Source organism: Pterocles gutturalis, unplaced genomic scaffold (genome assembly GCF_000699245.1).
Source record: "Pterocles gutturalis isolate BGI_N339 unplaced genomic scaffold, ASM69924v1 scaffold7530, whole genome shotgun sequence".
In the NCBI taxonomy this organism is placed as follows: domain Eukaryota; kingdom Metazoa; phylum Chordata; class Aves; order Pterocliformes; family Pteroclidae; genus Pterocles; species Pterocles gutturalis.
This window is the reverse complement of record NW_010140656.1, coordinates 13,125-28,358: the sequence shown is the minus strand read 5'-3', so window position 1 is coordinate 28,358 and position 15,234 is coordinate 13,125. Positions and strand designations below refer to the sequence as shown.

General features: G+C 38.2%; 1 protein-coding gene across 1 annotated transcript in view; it reads left to right on the top strand.

Moving 5' to 3' along the window:
* Positions 1-15,234, top strand: part of LOC104469299 (SHC-transforming protein 3-like) — a gene marked incomplete at its 3' end in the record, with an annotated part of 42,625 nt that overhangs the window by 15,179 nt on the left and 12,212 nt on the right. Inside the window, exon 2 of the mRNA XM_010083754.1 lies at positions 4,947-5,017. Within this exon, the coding sequence (XP_010082056.1) occupies positions 4,947-5,017 (71 nt within the window). The remainder of the gene's footprint in view (positions 1-4,946; positions 5,018-15,234) is intronic.

Sequence of the window (15,234 nt, the reverse complement as noted above, 5' to 3'; positions counted from 1 at the left end):
ATATGGATGTTAAAAAATCATGACTGGGACCCCAGTTAGATGTGCAGAAGCTTACTGTCTTGAAATCAAGTCTGGGGCTGTTACTATTTTTGTATCATGCCCTCTTTGTTAGGGTGTATCTAGGCTTGAGTCTTGGTATGATTTAGGGTAGATAGTAAACTTGTAGGTAAGCTATAAGTATTGTGGAATATTGTGGAACTCTTAGCGCTCATTTTGCAAGCCACTGTGGCTGTTAATGATTATATCTGAAATTAGAAGGAACTGTTATTTTGATGCATAAATAAATGCATGTTGCAATAGAAGCAACATAATCTGAATTTGAAATAAAAGCTTGTATTTTTAAGTAAGGGAGTCCTCAGCTGGAATTAACTAGCACTAGTCAATTCATACTAACTACTCATTTACTTTCACAGCATATAATTCTGGACTAGCTCTTTGGCTAAGAAGAGTAAAATGCAAAACAAAAACCCCACAAAACCAACCAAACATATAAACAACCTCCAAAAAAAGGAACCATGAAAATGTAGGGATATTACTTGAGACACACATGAGGAACAGATGTGGCAAGTAAAAAGATGCTTACTTTTGCATACTTGACAAGTAAAAGGACAGCCTAAGCCTGTGGGTGAGAAACTTGCAGTGAATTGAGCAGCTCATTACAGGGTATCTTATGTTTCAGAGATTTCTATTTTCAACAATTAGATCTACAAACACTACCCAGAACCCTGGGAATCTAGAGCTATTTTTTGAGCCCCCAGGCTATTAGCAGCAGCTATGCAACATTAGTACAGATTTCAGATACATCAATATTTGAAGGCACTGGCTAATTTTTGGCTAACAATGCAAGTGCATGTCTGTTTGCTGATGTAACCATGTTATCTCTTATATAACTTGCATGAGGCTCTGTGTGTTTCAGGTACAATCTGCAACGGTGTGAATCACTCAGACTTGATGATGGTCATCTGGTTACACAGATTAAAACCAGCCTATCTTAATTTATTAAGAATACCCATGCAATTTTGGTGGGCTAATGATACTCTAGCGGGTCAGACTCAGCGATTAGGAGTCCTTATTTTGTTTGAGAGTAGGTGGTGGGCAGATCTTCATGGTACCCGTGTTCTGGGCAGACACTCATCTGCTATTAGACATGCATATGCCATTTTACATTTAAGAATTCAAGCATTCAAGCATCTGTCAGTCCTAGGCTGGACCACTGCAGTGCTGTGTGAGGCTACATCTTGCTACATTTTTGCAAAAAAATTTGTTGCTGTTGTTATTACTAGCTTCTGAGTCAAACGATGGAAGATTTCTTCCCATAACTAGGTGTTTTGAATGATGTTGTTAAGAAACACCGAACAAGGTTGTTCATGTGCGTGGGGCAAAAGATGTCTCTGACAGTGACTACTCTCGTTTGCCTTTTCTCTTTGCTCCAAGCACATAAATGCACTCAGCGCTCATGTGTTGAACTGTCTCTTTCTGACAAATGTTGGGAGAACTCAATATCCTTTCCTACACAGGGTACAGTAAAACATTTTAGTTGTTAAACAAGCATTTTCTGACTGCGTCATAGAGAAGGAAGAGGTACTTTAGGGAATATGGAAAAAAATTTTCACCTATGGGACAAACAGAAAGCTTGGAAATACGGCCTTCTCTTACATTTGCCTGGAAAAAAATTAACTAGTAAGGATGTTGGAACCTCATGCAATGAGAGAGGTATGGTCCCAGGAATAATGGCACTCTACTTTTAGATTTACATCAGCTTCCCCACAAGGTGCTGTTTAGCATGCAAAGTACTAGTTACAAATCCTTCAACTTCTGAATGGGAAGGTATTAGTTCATATGAAAGACTTTTTCCTTGGGGCATAGTACCGTTCAATGAAGGTGTACAAGCTGGAAACTCATTCAAATGTCAGAAAATAGACAAAAGGCAGAACTTATATCTGAGAGAGCTTGGAACTGGTAGCCCCAAATCTTCTTACTTCAAGGTGGTCGGCATCTCAGTGTATTTATTTCCTGAGCAATGAGAGGGAGGATGCTAGTGGGAGCTCATAAATACCACAGTGTATAGTAGCTGTTGGGTTAGAATATACAGTGAGTGCTGGGTGAAGGGGAGCTTTTTTAGGAGTAGACTGTTTGATAACTGTATTTTAAATGTTTCATGGAATGCCTAAAGCAAAAGATAGCATTTCTTTTTAATCAGGATATTATTTGTTGAAATAAATGAATAATTTATTTACTTGCTATCTTGGTTGTGTGTCTCCTTTCTGTGGATCCTTGTCAGGATATACTTCAAATGGATATTTTTAGAGAGCAATGTTGGTCTTGGGGAATAATTGAAGCATAGCAGTAGGTGAGTTATATGTCCCTGTAGTTGGCCTTTGGACCTTTTGAATGTCAGTTTTTATAGTAATTTCGTTACTTGAAAACATGCCGTGGTGATTAAGTGTTCACATCTTTTATCCCAGAAAATCAGTTGCCATCTTTGCCTTGATCAGTCAGGAATACGCAAGCCTTACTATGTTGTGTTCAGCTGTCTCCATGCTGTACGTAAAACAAGTACAGGATAACTTTTCCATCTGACCTTCCTCCAGTCTGGTTTTGTCTCTACTTTTGTTAATGCAGGTCAGGTAGTATGACTCAAAGGAGTCTAAATGCACGCCTTCTAAGTATGTTTATGGGTATTTGTCTAATTATTTGTGTGTTTATTTCAACAGTGACTTGTGTGCACATGTGTTTGTGTATTTATTTGCACGCCTGCATGTACTTGTCAAACTACCCTGCAGAATTTGCTTCTAAAATATTGGACCTGGTTCTCAAAATTGTACAATTATTTCACTTTAAAAGACTTGTGGCAAATGTAGATAAGTGAAGGAACAAGTGCAATCCAAGAGTGTTTTAGTATTGAGCAGTCTAAATGAACAGGTTGATGAAATAATGAAAACCAAGCATTTCGCTATCAAAAAATCACCAGGATACCTTTGAATAGTTATACCATTTACAGCATATTTAATTATAAAAGTGCCTCACATTAAATAAATATTTGGGGAAATTTATCTATAAAAGCGTCATAGAACTAAAACAAAATTACACAAAAAGAGTACAGGAAGACATTTTTCATTGCTGTATAGTGGCATAACTTAACTGAATTAATCTGATTATCTCAATTGATGTTTAACAAACTTCATCTCCAAGCAAATCAAATCACCCTCTGAGATCCTTAAAAACAGAGTTAATGGCTTAACTTCCTGCATCAGAGCATGAAAACATTGTTCTGGATGCTTTAAGTAGTCAGGCAGAAGTATATGTAAAAAAGGAAACGACCTGTAATAAGCTACAAGGGGTACCTAATTTTGCAGTGATAGAGGAGTGATGATAATCTAAACAGTTTGAGAGTCTGATCCTTAGCTTTAAAGCTCTATGTGCCAGGATCTCTATAGAGAAGACATTTTCCGTGAGGATTTTATAAGCTCTTCAAAAAAACAAGACTGCAGGAGATCTCTAAAAAATTCTAGGAAGCCAGTCTTGAAACAATGCTTTCCAGAAACTGTGGCTGTTGTAATCCAAGTTCAAGCAATTTAATGAATAGGAGTCACCTGATATTCTAGTTTATTTTATTCAGTGTTGTAATGACTTTGTAACATTTGATAGCAGTAAATTACATAATAATGGACATGTGAAAAGAAACTAGATACTCCCTCAGCTTGTAAACAGTTTGTAATATACATGTTTCTACAGAAAAAGCATTGGTGAAATTCTAGATAGTATAGCTACTGATGTAGTAATTTTCTAATAAAAAAATAATTCTTTTCAATACAAATAAAATTCCCAGACAGACACAAAATCATCGCCTCACTTGATTTTTTGCACCATTTTCGTATCAAATAGATTGCAGTACACTGTGAATAGATACAAAAACTGATATAAAACTCATATAAAAGTTTATATAAAACCACAATACTAGAATAGCATTACCAGGCTTATTACGTAAAGACTCATCCCTGTTACCTCTGACTTTCAAAAGTCAGGTGTGTGGTTGAGTACTTAACCTACATGCAAAGATACTGCCATGGGATATGCCAGGCATGAGCTGGTTTGTACAAAGGCCATATCCAAATGTCTGATGAGAGCTGTAGATGCATGCAGGATTTAGCACATGCAAATTATGCCCACTTTTGGGAGTGAGTCGAGAAGATTTACGTGAGTTTTTCTCACTCCTGTGATACTGTTATATTTTAACATATTTTCTAACAGTACTTTTTCATGGAGATGCAGGGCAGAAATCTGGATCAATAAGACTCACCTTTTCCGAATATTAGCTAACCTTAATGTCATTCCTCTCTTGAATGACCCTGTTGAAGCCATCTCCCAGCATGGGCTATTAGTGTATTTTGTTATCATTTTCCTATATCTTTATACTAGTGTCATTAATGAAAATATTAATTCCCTTCTATCCCTGAGCTGGTTATTAAGGAATCCTCTTTGGATTGCTGGTGCTCTTTTCAGCTTTCCCTGCTATAATTTACCTTTTTTGTACTAGTGAGGTTTAGTTCTCCCCCTCTTAAATAAGATTTTCCTACTAACCAGTGCTAGGTGAATTTGCTTTACCACACTTCCTTTTTCATTAATGTAATTTTATTATTGTGGAACAATTAAGATAGAGGAAAATTTAAAAGCACAGCAACACATTATGAACTAGGTCTATTACAGTGATTAGATTAAACATAAAAAGATATGTTGAACCAAATTTGACACTTAAATGAAATGAAATGTTTATGGAACAAATCTGTGACATACAAGAACATAATCATAAAAACCTACCTGACACGTAGGATAAATCAAATGTAAAAATAAGAATTGTACAATGCCTTTTAATGGCTAGCTGCATTTTCTCCTAGAACTCAAGAATAATTATAATACGTTTTCCACCTGTTTCTTTTTCCTTACAGTACTTGGGGTGTATAGAAGTCCTACGCTCAATGAGATCTCTTGACTTCAGTACTAGAACACAGATTGCAAGGTAAGACTTTGTACAAGTATGTTTTTTAAAGTAACTTCTGAATTGTGTCCCCAAAATAGAAAGGCCAGGAAGATGAAAAAACACACAGTAAATAATTTTTCGATACTGCTTTACTGCTTAAAAGTCCACTTTTGAATTTTGCTTCTACAGGTAAGTCTCTCACCTGGTATTAATATAGTTCTAATGGGCCTTAAAGGATGTTTTCTTCATGGTCTTTTGATGGGCCAGGAATTGCTTTAGAAAATTTTTGCCTGTTATGCCAAATAACGCATTTACCTGGGTACCGATTTTGTGACATTTAAGCCAGTGAGAATTAGAATATGCTTAAAATCTACAATGCATTTGGCAAAATGAGTCTAGGAAGCTGGTTTGGAGCTGCATGTTTATAGAATTTTATGGTAATTTCTTATGAAAAGATGTCAGATTACAAACTGACCCTACAAAGGATATAAATGGAAATGTGCAACCACTGGAATGATACCAGAGACAAATGAAAGAATGTTGTCTTTTCCAGACTGTGTGTAAGAAACAATAGGCTTGTATTAAGGTCTTATTATGATTCTTTTAAACCTGTAATGGTATTTTTGTAGGAGCGGTATGCAAATACAGCACTGTCTTAAGGAGCGTCCATTAATAATTTTGTTTCTAGGAGACTGTTTTCTGAGAACTACAGGGAATAGTGTTTTGCGGGCATTTTCACTTGAAAAGCTGAACTCATTGATTTCAGAGGAGTGTATCAGTGATGTCTTCTAGCAACTGAAGACCATATTTTCAAATTCTGGCATCGAAATAATGAAGTAATCCATTCCAAAGGAACACATGTAAAGCGATATGACTGGATACAGTGCTTGAATTTCACCTCTTTGAGGAATCTTACAGTTGCTGATAGTCTGTCATAAACCATGTGTCATACCATAGACAGGTATTTATTTTATTACATTAGAAAAATTACTTATTTTTAGGCTTGGACTCTGATTGTACGGTCTATATGCATTGACTTTGCATTATAGTTGCATACAGCAGCTTTGAATTTGAACCTGTGAGCCTTCACAAAATGTTAATCATTAATTTGTCTAGATACTGCATTGATGAGAGGTGTAAAAGCACAAGGACAGGTAAATGACATAATTCTGGTTTTCAGGCAACGTACACTGGAAGCATTTGAGAATTGTGCTGCTGTACTGTTTCAAACTAATCATGTACATTTCTGTGGTATTTGCAGTAGTGACCTTTTAAAATGATTTCACATCTAAGCAGACTTGTATTTCCAATGCAGGTGGCACATTTGTGCTTACCACTGGGAAGCTAGATGATACTGGCTTATGAAACAGTTGTGATAGTTATTGTTTCAGTGTTCTATACCTGAAGGTGAACCAAATTCAGCTTTATTTTTCTTGCACAGTCTCTTTCACTATATGTCTTCACTGGAATACTGTTGCATTTTTTCTTATTATCTGGCTTAAAGACAACTCTGACATTAATATTTAAGCATATTTGCTGATCTAAAGCAATATGGTCTGCACAAAGTATCTTTGCCTTATAGTTCTTTCAACAGAAACATAGAATGGTTAGGGCTGGAAAGGACCTTAGAGACCATCTAGTTCCAACCACCCTGCTATGGGCACGAACACCTTCCACCAGAGTTGCTCAAAGCCTCATCCAACCTGGCCTTGAACACCTCCAGGGATGGGGCATCCACAGCTTCTCTGGGCAACCTGTTCCAGTGCCTCACCACCCTCACAGTAAAGAATTTCTTATCTAGTCTAAATCTGCCCTCTTCTAGTTTAAATCCATTACCCCTTCTCCTGTCTCTGCATGCCCTTGTAAAATTCCCTCCCCGTCTCTCCTGTAGCCCCCTTCAGGTGCTGGAAGGCCGCTATAAGGTCACCCCAGAGCCTTCTCTACTCCAAGTTGAACAACCCCAACTCTCTCAGCCTGTCCTCACAGGGCAGGTGCTCCAGCCCTCTGACCATCTTCATGGCCCTCTTCTGGACCCACTCCAACAGCTCGATGTCCTTCTTGCGTTGGGCAGCCCAGACCTGGACACAGTACTCCAGGTGGGGTCTCATGAGAGCAGAGTAGAGGTACAGAATCACCTCCCTCAACCTGCTGGCCACGCTCCTCTTGATGTGGCCCAAGATCTGGTTGGCCTTCTGGGCTGCAAATACAAAAAATATTCTTGTCTTTTACTGTGAAACAGACATTATATTTTTTTCTCTGTTTAAGTCATAGCATATTTGACTACATAGTGGGCATTTTCTTGGCTCATCTTCCTCTGACCCCATCTAGAGCACAGGATTTTTTTTTCAAGCAGGAATCTGTGTCTTCCTGTTTTGCTTGTTATTTTGCATTTGCAGTTTTCCATTTATCATAAAACAATGAAGACTCATTAACTCATTGTTCTCATCCTGTAGTTCCTGATCTAATACTTTTTTGAAAGTAGGATTTTTTAGTTGACTTTTGAATCAGGATCTAGCATCTTAATACGCATTTCATTAATTAATTTGGCTGTAGAAATCCCCATGCCATGTCTTAAGTACCTACAGGAAGCAGTTTGTGGCATGTTTTGTCATGTAGCATTTCACATACAAGCCTATTCTTTATTAAGAAAATATTATGAAGGAATTGTTAAAATTCACATTTGCTGATTAACTTGCTCATGTGCATTACGAAACATAACATAGACCTCAAGGTATGTACTGAATTAATAAGGCTGAAGTTCTGATATTACAGACACAGATTCCCTCTTAACAAGACACCTGTCACCAAATGGTCCATCCAGCCCTTTGATTATAAATAAAATAAAGTACCTGAAAGTTACAGTTATGTCTACTATGTCATACATTTATATTTAGGTATGTCCATTGCTGATTTCTCTGCAGCCTACTGCCAGTTAGGAAAACTGTCCTTGTAACCTGGTGGCTTCTGATGGAGTGTGTGACTGCTCCATCTGAGGAACCTAGATCCACAGCTGCAGTGAATCTTTTCTGTGTATGGAGCTCTGTAAACTTCTCTGTGCTGTTTCCCATAACTGGAGAAACAGATGTCAAGGCAGCTCTGATCCCTTTCTGAACCATAAATTTATAAACTGATCCTACTGCACATGTCACACCTGTTTAATCTGTTATTTTTTCCAAGACCTTGCAAAACCAGTGATGGAAGACATTCTTGGGCCAAGATGACTTCTGGTATTATGCAGTATTTACTAAGTATGATTAAAAAAACAGTTAGAAAAGATGAACCAAGTTACCTGATTCAGTGTGGAAGTCTGGATGCATCTCTTCCTAATAAGCATGCATCATGATTGACACATACAAAGCCTTAATCCCTTTCTAGCACTGTACCACATCCCTGTCCTTGCCTGCTTGCTTACCCTTGCTTTTCCTCCACGTTGCAGAGCTCAAACACAGGAAGTCAGCCATTAGGCATCCTATGTTTGCTTTTTTTTCTGTCTTCCGGTTATTGCGTATGTCACTTTGTCTCTCTGCTAGCCTGGAGGAGGAACACAACCCCAAAGTAAGATGAGCAGCACCAATTCCCAGAAGAAAAAAACTTCTGTGAGTCAGTCATGGGAGGGTGAGTTGTGTAGTCTCTGGCTCTGCTGCAAACACTGGGCATTATTTTGGAGAAACCATTAGCCCCAGTTGCAAACAACTGTGTGATTAAATGAGGTAGTCCTTGTAAAGGGCATTTAAATGGCTGGGTGAAAATTTAGAAATTACTTTAAAATTGGGCTAAGACTTCCAGTTATCTAGTGAATTAGACATTCATTTTAAATAAGAAGTTAATGGGAAGAGTTTATCCAGATATTTTGAATGGCTTTGAAAATCCCAGCTGTTATAATTAATACATTAGGAAAGCACGTACATTGGTGTGTATGTATGGACCAGTCTGACAAATAAAGAACTGTGACTTCGACTCCAGAACTGGATTGAAGCCCGAGTTTGGCCAGCAGTCTTTCCTGCCATGTCACACTTCTGAAAAATCAACCTGTGCCTTCTAACGCTGTTCTACCTGGCCTGTGACTTGCTTTTGTTTTGCTTTTTCACTTTTTGTAAATTAAAATATTGAAACTTGCAGCAATGCATTTATCTTCAGTGAAAGCAGTGAGCAAGAACTTTTACGTGTCATACTCTTAATCAGTTCTTAACAGCCCTAGTGGTGCCTGACAAAAGGTATTGTTATCCTGATTTTGGATCTGGTTTGAGGAAAAATGAACAGCTATGTACAATTTATAACAGGTTTTTCCCTTTAGCATTACACATATGAAGTCTCAAGATTCTTTTGCTACCGGAGAAATAGGAGAACTAGAGTAGTGTTAATCAGTTGTATTGTATTTATTCTTTTGTCTAATTAAAGTAATGTCATGTGAATTCTTGAGCAAATAAATGGATGCACAAGCTAAGGGTCAGCAGTTATGCAAAGTGATAAATAAAAGCCAGCTGAATCCACATGTTGCATCGTTAATTATCCAGTCATAATTCTTGTAACGCATGTGAAGTGAAGATGACATTCTTGGACAGCAAGACGAACAGAAGCATTTAATTTTCAACATAGCAGAGGAACAGGAGGACTAGCAGACAAGACTACTGAGCTAACTGTGGACCACTGAGGCAAGTGGTCCTAAGTTCATCTGAAACCTACTGTCATCATCACAGAAAGGAGCCATTCTTAAGCGTGTGTGGCCAGGCCCTTTGTGCCCTCAGGCTGTTTATTAACAAAAAATAATAATCAGGTAACATTCTTTTGCAACATGTGCAGTGTTTGCAGTTCATATAATACCTTTATATGCTTATTGTTAAATCAGTTATAGTGTAATGAGTCTTCACTACTGTGTTGTGTGCATGAGTGTAGTTATGCACTGGATTGGATTAGAATAATGTTGCATGCAGTGTTCATTGTACAGCAGTATTTGGCTGCCTGTTCATTGGTATCTTAACTGAATGCAATCAGTTTACTGCATGCAGCTTCAGAAAGTCACACCTCCTCATGCTGAGTAAAACATTATATTGCATGTTGTGTTAACAGCAAGTACATCGGAGGACTGAAATACTTCGTATCAGCAGTGGACCTGAATCCAAACTCTGATCCCAATCCTCTCCATGAACTCTGTTGGGCTGGACAGTTTGGAAGAGATTCCTCTCTGGATTTGGGGACTGAACTTTATTAATCGTAAAAAACAAACCCATTTATGCCAATATCCCAAGCTTCTGGAGGGAGATGATGGAAATCCAGATTTTAGAGCTGGGTTCGAGTGCAATGCTAAACAATATGAATGAAGTTCAGTTGATGTAGTGTTTCTTTCAACCGTATCTGTATTCCTTGCAGAAATTCACTATCAGCAAGCACCACTGAAAAAAGAATGGAATACACTGAAAAGGAAGAATGCTCCCCCTGCGATTTCTGAAGGTGGATAGGTAACATGTTGTCTGCAGTGAATCCTGTATTCAGTCTCCTCTTCCTTAACATGCTCTCTTGCTGGGAAGGTGAGTGTGTTTCACCCCTGATTTCTGCTACGTGGACTCTGGATATGGGGTAGTGCTTAGGGGATGGCGCTTAGGGAATGGCATACCTGCACCACAATCTGAATACACAGCTCTATGCAGGAAGCAGTGTGAACGAGAATCCTCTTTCCTTGTGCACAGTTACTTCAGTGCCAAAGGTCTGGGAAGCATGGAGTGCTGACTACTACTTAGTTCACCAGGAAGTAGGATCCCCAAAAGTGTATGGGGACATCCTTACAATTAATACAGCACACCTCTAAGTGGGCCAATGACAACTATAGTGCCTGATACTGTCAGAGACTAATTTACATTTGCTAATTTAGATGTCATTAGCAAAATGGGTTGGAATAAATAGGGTTTTGTATGTTTAACATTGAAATCTTCCATTTTCAATGTAGTATTAGCGGAGAAAATGGTAGCTAGTGTTTGGATTAATTCAACTAATATATGGTAATACAAAGCTTGAGTGTGAAGTCCCCCATTTCACTTGCCTTTGTGAGAAAGCAAAGAGCCTCTCAGGGAACAGGGAAGGTGGAGAGTTGAAAGCCAAATGGTCAGGGAAGCAGTTTTGGGTTTAGCTGTACTTTGGGTTTTCAGAACGCTGGTGACTCCACGTGGTTCTGCAGATGCAGAAGAAGTGAGGGAGAGTGATATTAACATGTTTTAAATGCAAATCACACTGCAAAGTTAACAACTGCCTAGCACCTTGGAAACAGTGACACTCTCGAGTTCTTTTGCTAATAGCACCTAGCAGTTTGATTACACAGAGAAACAAAGGTATAAGAATTTGAATGTCTTTCATATGACATGTCCAGTCACACCATCACCACTCAACAGTCCTTTTTGGACAATACAGCTTGTATATTTATAAAATGTCATATATCTTATGAGGTTCTTCAAAAGCACAGTGTTAGAGTTTCAGTCCTCTAATGAAAAACAGGTTTTGGAAGATATCTATCTCCAAAGTCCTGCTTTAGACATGAAGCCAGTTAGGGGTTAGAGAAAATATTTGTTAGACTAAATTTTTTCATTTTACTTTTGTATGGTTACCTGTGCCTTCCTTGGAAATACCCACTATAGGCTACTTTTTGAGAGATAAGATCCTATAGTCAAGGACCTGAGGCTGGACCCAGTTTGGAGGTTACTATGATCCTGATTTAGCAACAGAAGATGGTTTTAGTTTCTTTCTCTCCATCTCCCTGAACACTGCTAGCATAAACAGCTAGAGACCAGGCTGAGTGGAAAAAAGCCTGAAGGTCCCAAAAATACTTAAAGGATTGGAGCTACCTAACAGATCTAAACCTCCAAGTACATTTTTTTCTTTAGTTTTTTGGTATCATTGACCGTGTTCTTACAGATGGAGGGTTGGACAGAAGGAAGGCTTTTGTAGGTATGCATTCAAAATCAAGGTTGTGTATATCCCCACTTTATGTTTGTAAAATCTGCAACCAATATTTTAAGAGGTTTCCTCTTTGAAAGGTATCCCAAATTTCAGACCAAGATTGTCAGACTCTAAATAATGGTTAATTGCAGATATATATGACTGTGTTCTCAGCAGTGGAGGAGCAGCTGTATGCTTCTTTGGTGGCATGATTTGCCATAGCTTTAAGGAAAAAATGGATATGTGGGCTTCAGTTTTGCTAAGCACAAATCTGACTGTGTGTGCATGCAGAGTGAAGGGATACATCTAAATAACGTGTGCTACTGGATAAAGTTTCACTCTGCATTTCTAAGAATAAGACCATTGCTCAGAACTGCTGTATTAGAAGAAGTCATCAAGATCAGGTAGACTTCTCTGTTGCTGATGAATGAAACAGAGTTTCAGAAACTTGTATGTTATAAAAGAAGGTACAGATTGTACTGAAATTGCCTCAAATTTTCCTTAAAGTAAGTTCATCTATAAATACTAAGAACAGAGCTGTCATTGAGCATACCAATGGATAAAAAGTTTCTTTGGCAGTAAAAGCAATAGAGTCCTCTCAAGTGCATTGCCTTCTGTTAGCAGATTGATGTAAGTCTCACACTGAAGATGCAGAAGTGTAAGATTAACAACCATTGGATAGATTGCATGCTACATACCCAATAGCATGTGGTACTCTATGTCTAACATTAGTTGCCAAAGCCAACCGTTTTACTGTATAAAATTTATTTAATAAACCAAAAATGAAGTCAGCCAGCTTCCTTTCATTTTCTGCTTGTAGATTTTCTACATGTGAAAACACTCCATTTCGAGAAACAAAAAGAGGAGCTGAGGGGAAGGAGGAGTCATCATATCCTTGCTCTACGAGTGACAACAGCTAGTATGCCACATCTGCTGATGTTGCCTTATTCCACAAACCTTTTAATCCAGGCTCTTTATCACTTGTGCAGTCAGGACAGGCTTCACTTTGGTCAGTCTGCTGTGACAAATGGCATTGGTTGGCCTCTGCACCACTTTCTGGGGTGGCTCTCCCGCACTCCTGGCGTGGTACTCTGGATTTGTGGCAGTAGGCACATCGATGCCACAGAGTTAGCCTGCCTTTCCTATACATACTCTCTGTTCTGTTTTCCTTAGCTATTTCTCCAGTCTTACATCTTCTAGACATGGTCAATTTGACAGTTGGCATTTAAAGTTTTGTAAAGAGTAATATACTGGTTTAGTCTTTAGAGCCTGTGAATGTCCCTTGTGCTGCCTCAGAGAGCACATGTTCATTGTGCCTGTTTTGCAAATGGAAAAATAATATTTCAAATAATAAACAGATTTCTAAAAATGTATTTTTGGTCTCTGTTTTTTTCTTTTTCAGAAGCAAGTTATTATTATATTTGTTATGAGCTTTGTTTCTCCTTAGCAAATACTGATACAACACTTGGTAATGATTTATAAGTTATTTTTTTAAATGGCAGGAATATAATACTGCTAAGAAATAACGAGGACCCTTCTGTATAATTCTTCTAGACATGTCATGCTTTCATTTAAAAGTCCATCTTTTAATGTCTGTTTTTTTAACCTGTGAAGCCCTATGCTTTGGAGGTGGCAAAGATGAACTTGGTAACTATAGGATACTAGAAGATATCAAGAAGAGGATATTGGAAGTTTTTAAATCTAACAATACAAAACATTTCAGACTAAGAACTAGTCATAGTTTCTCATCTCAATATTTGAGATGGCTATACTTTTTCCAAATATGTTGAGAAAATCTGTGCAACTTGTATGTTCCTGTTATTTTCCTGAAATAAAAGTTCCAGAATTCTGTTTTTTAATCAATTAAATCATATTAATTAAAACCAGCAACAACAAAACCTAGCATCACAGCCAAAAACTGAAACCAGAAGTAGGGAGGGTATTTTCATGTGATGGTGTTTCATAGAAGAACATATTTGAGCTTCCTGAGTGTGCTACTTTATATGACAGTCAGAGTAAAATATCACTAAAGCTATGAAAAATATCAAGGCATTAGCCTTTTTAATGGAACAGAATGGCAATGTGAAATGTCTTTTTTCTGTCTCAGAGAGATGTCAAGTCACTTTAAAGCAGAATAGGTCAGCCTCGGAAAATGCATATTGGTAATTTTTTACTGGATACATTTGTGTGCTGAAATTATATTCATAATAACACAACATGTTGTGTGGCGAGAAAATGACTCCCCAGTATGACCATCTGCAAAGCAGAAAATACTCTTGGACAGATTTGGAAGTCAGCATGTGGTTCCTGCTGCAGACTGCGCAGTAGCTAATTTTACAAGACATCAAGATAACTCTACACTGGTATTTATCTGAGCCTAGTTAATTGAAGAGCATGCAGCTTAGAAAGGAGTAATGTGTGTCTATGTCAAATAACTTATTGGAAAGGAAGCAAATGTAGTCACATTCAACTTTTCCAAAATCTGTGCAACTGTTAAGCCAGGCAGGTATGTCCAGAACTTCTGCTTTTGCTTTCCTTAAGCACGTGTTTCCATGCACAAATCAGGTAACGGCATTCTCAGCCTGGCAGTAATATCTATTTCTGGGCTTGACTGGTGGCTCAGGTGTTCATGCCAGAGAAGCATTTGTCAGTTTGATTTGCTGTAAAAAAAGCTTACGTCTGCCATGTGCTGCCTGGCAATGCAAACTGTAAAGAAGTTGTTAGGATGTCTTTTCCGTGTCACCAGGCTATCTGTGTAAAGACTCACACAAAGAATGATCTAGAATATTCTGAAAAGAGAGATCCAGGAACCTTCCCCTGGAAAAAGTGCATATCAGTGCAGTGGCGGATATTCAGCCCTCCTTTTTCTTCCTGTTTCCATCAGATACTCCTTTTGGACTTCACTCCCAGGTGGGAAAAGTACTGTGTGTTGTGTTGAAGCTACGCAAAGAGTTGCTGCCAGGCTGCTCTGACCTTGTCTAGGCCGAATCGCTCTATGAATATCTCTTCTGAAGTTCAGAGCATTTTCACCAAAAGCATTGTTAACTTAAACCCTGCAGATGCTTGAGTACATTTAGTATTCACAGAGTTTCAAAAACCAAAGTTAAAAGAATTGTCAAATTTAAGTTCAGACATCCTGCCTCATCTGAAGTGTATCTCAACAAGCTGTCGCCTTTCTCAGGTCCTTCTCCCCGCTTCCAGTCTTCCTGCAGACTTTGGGAACACTGAGTTTGGCAAAACCAAGATATTTTACTAAAAAAGAGGACAGGTGGTTGGAAAATCTATAGTGCTTTGTTACAGAGTGAGAGGATGTATATCCTAGCTTTTCAGCT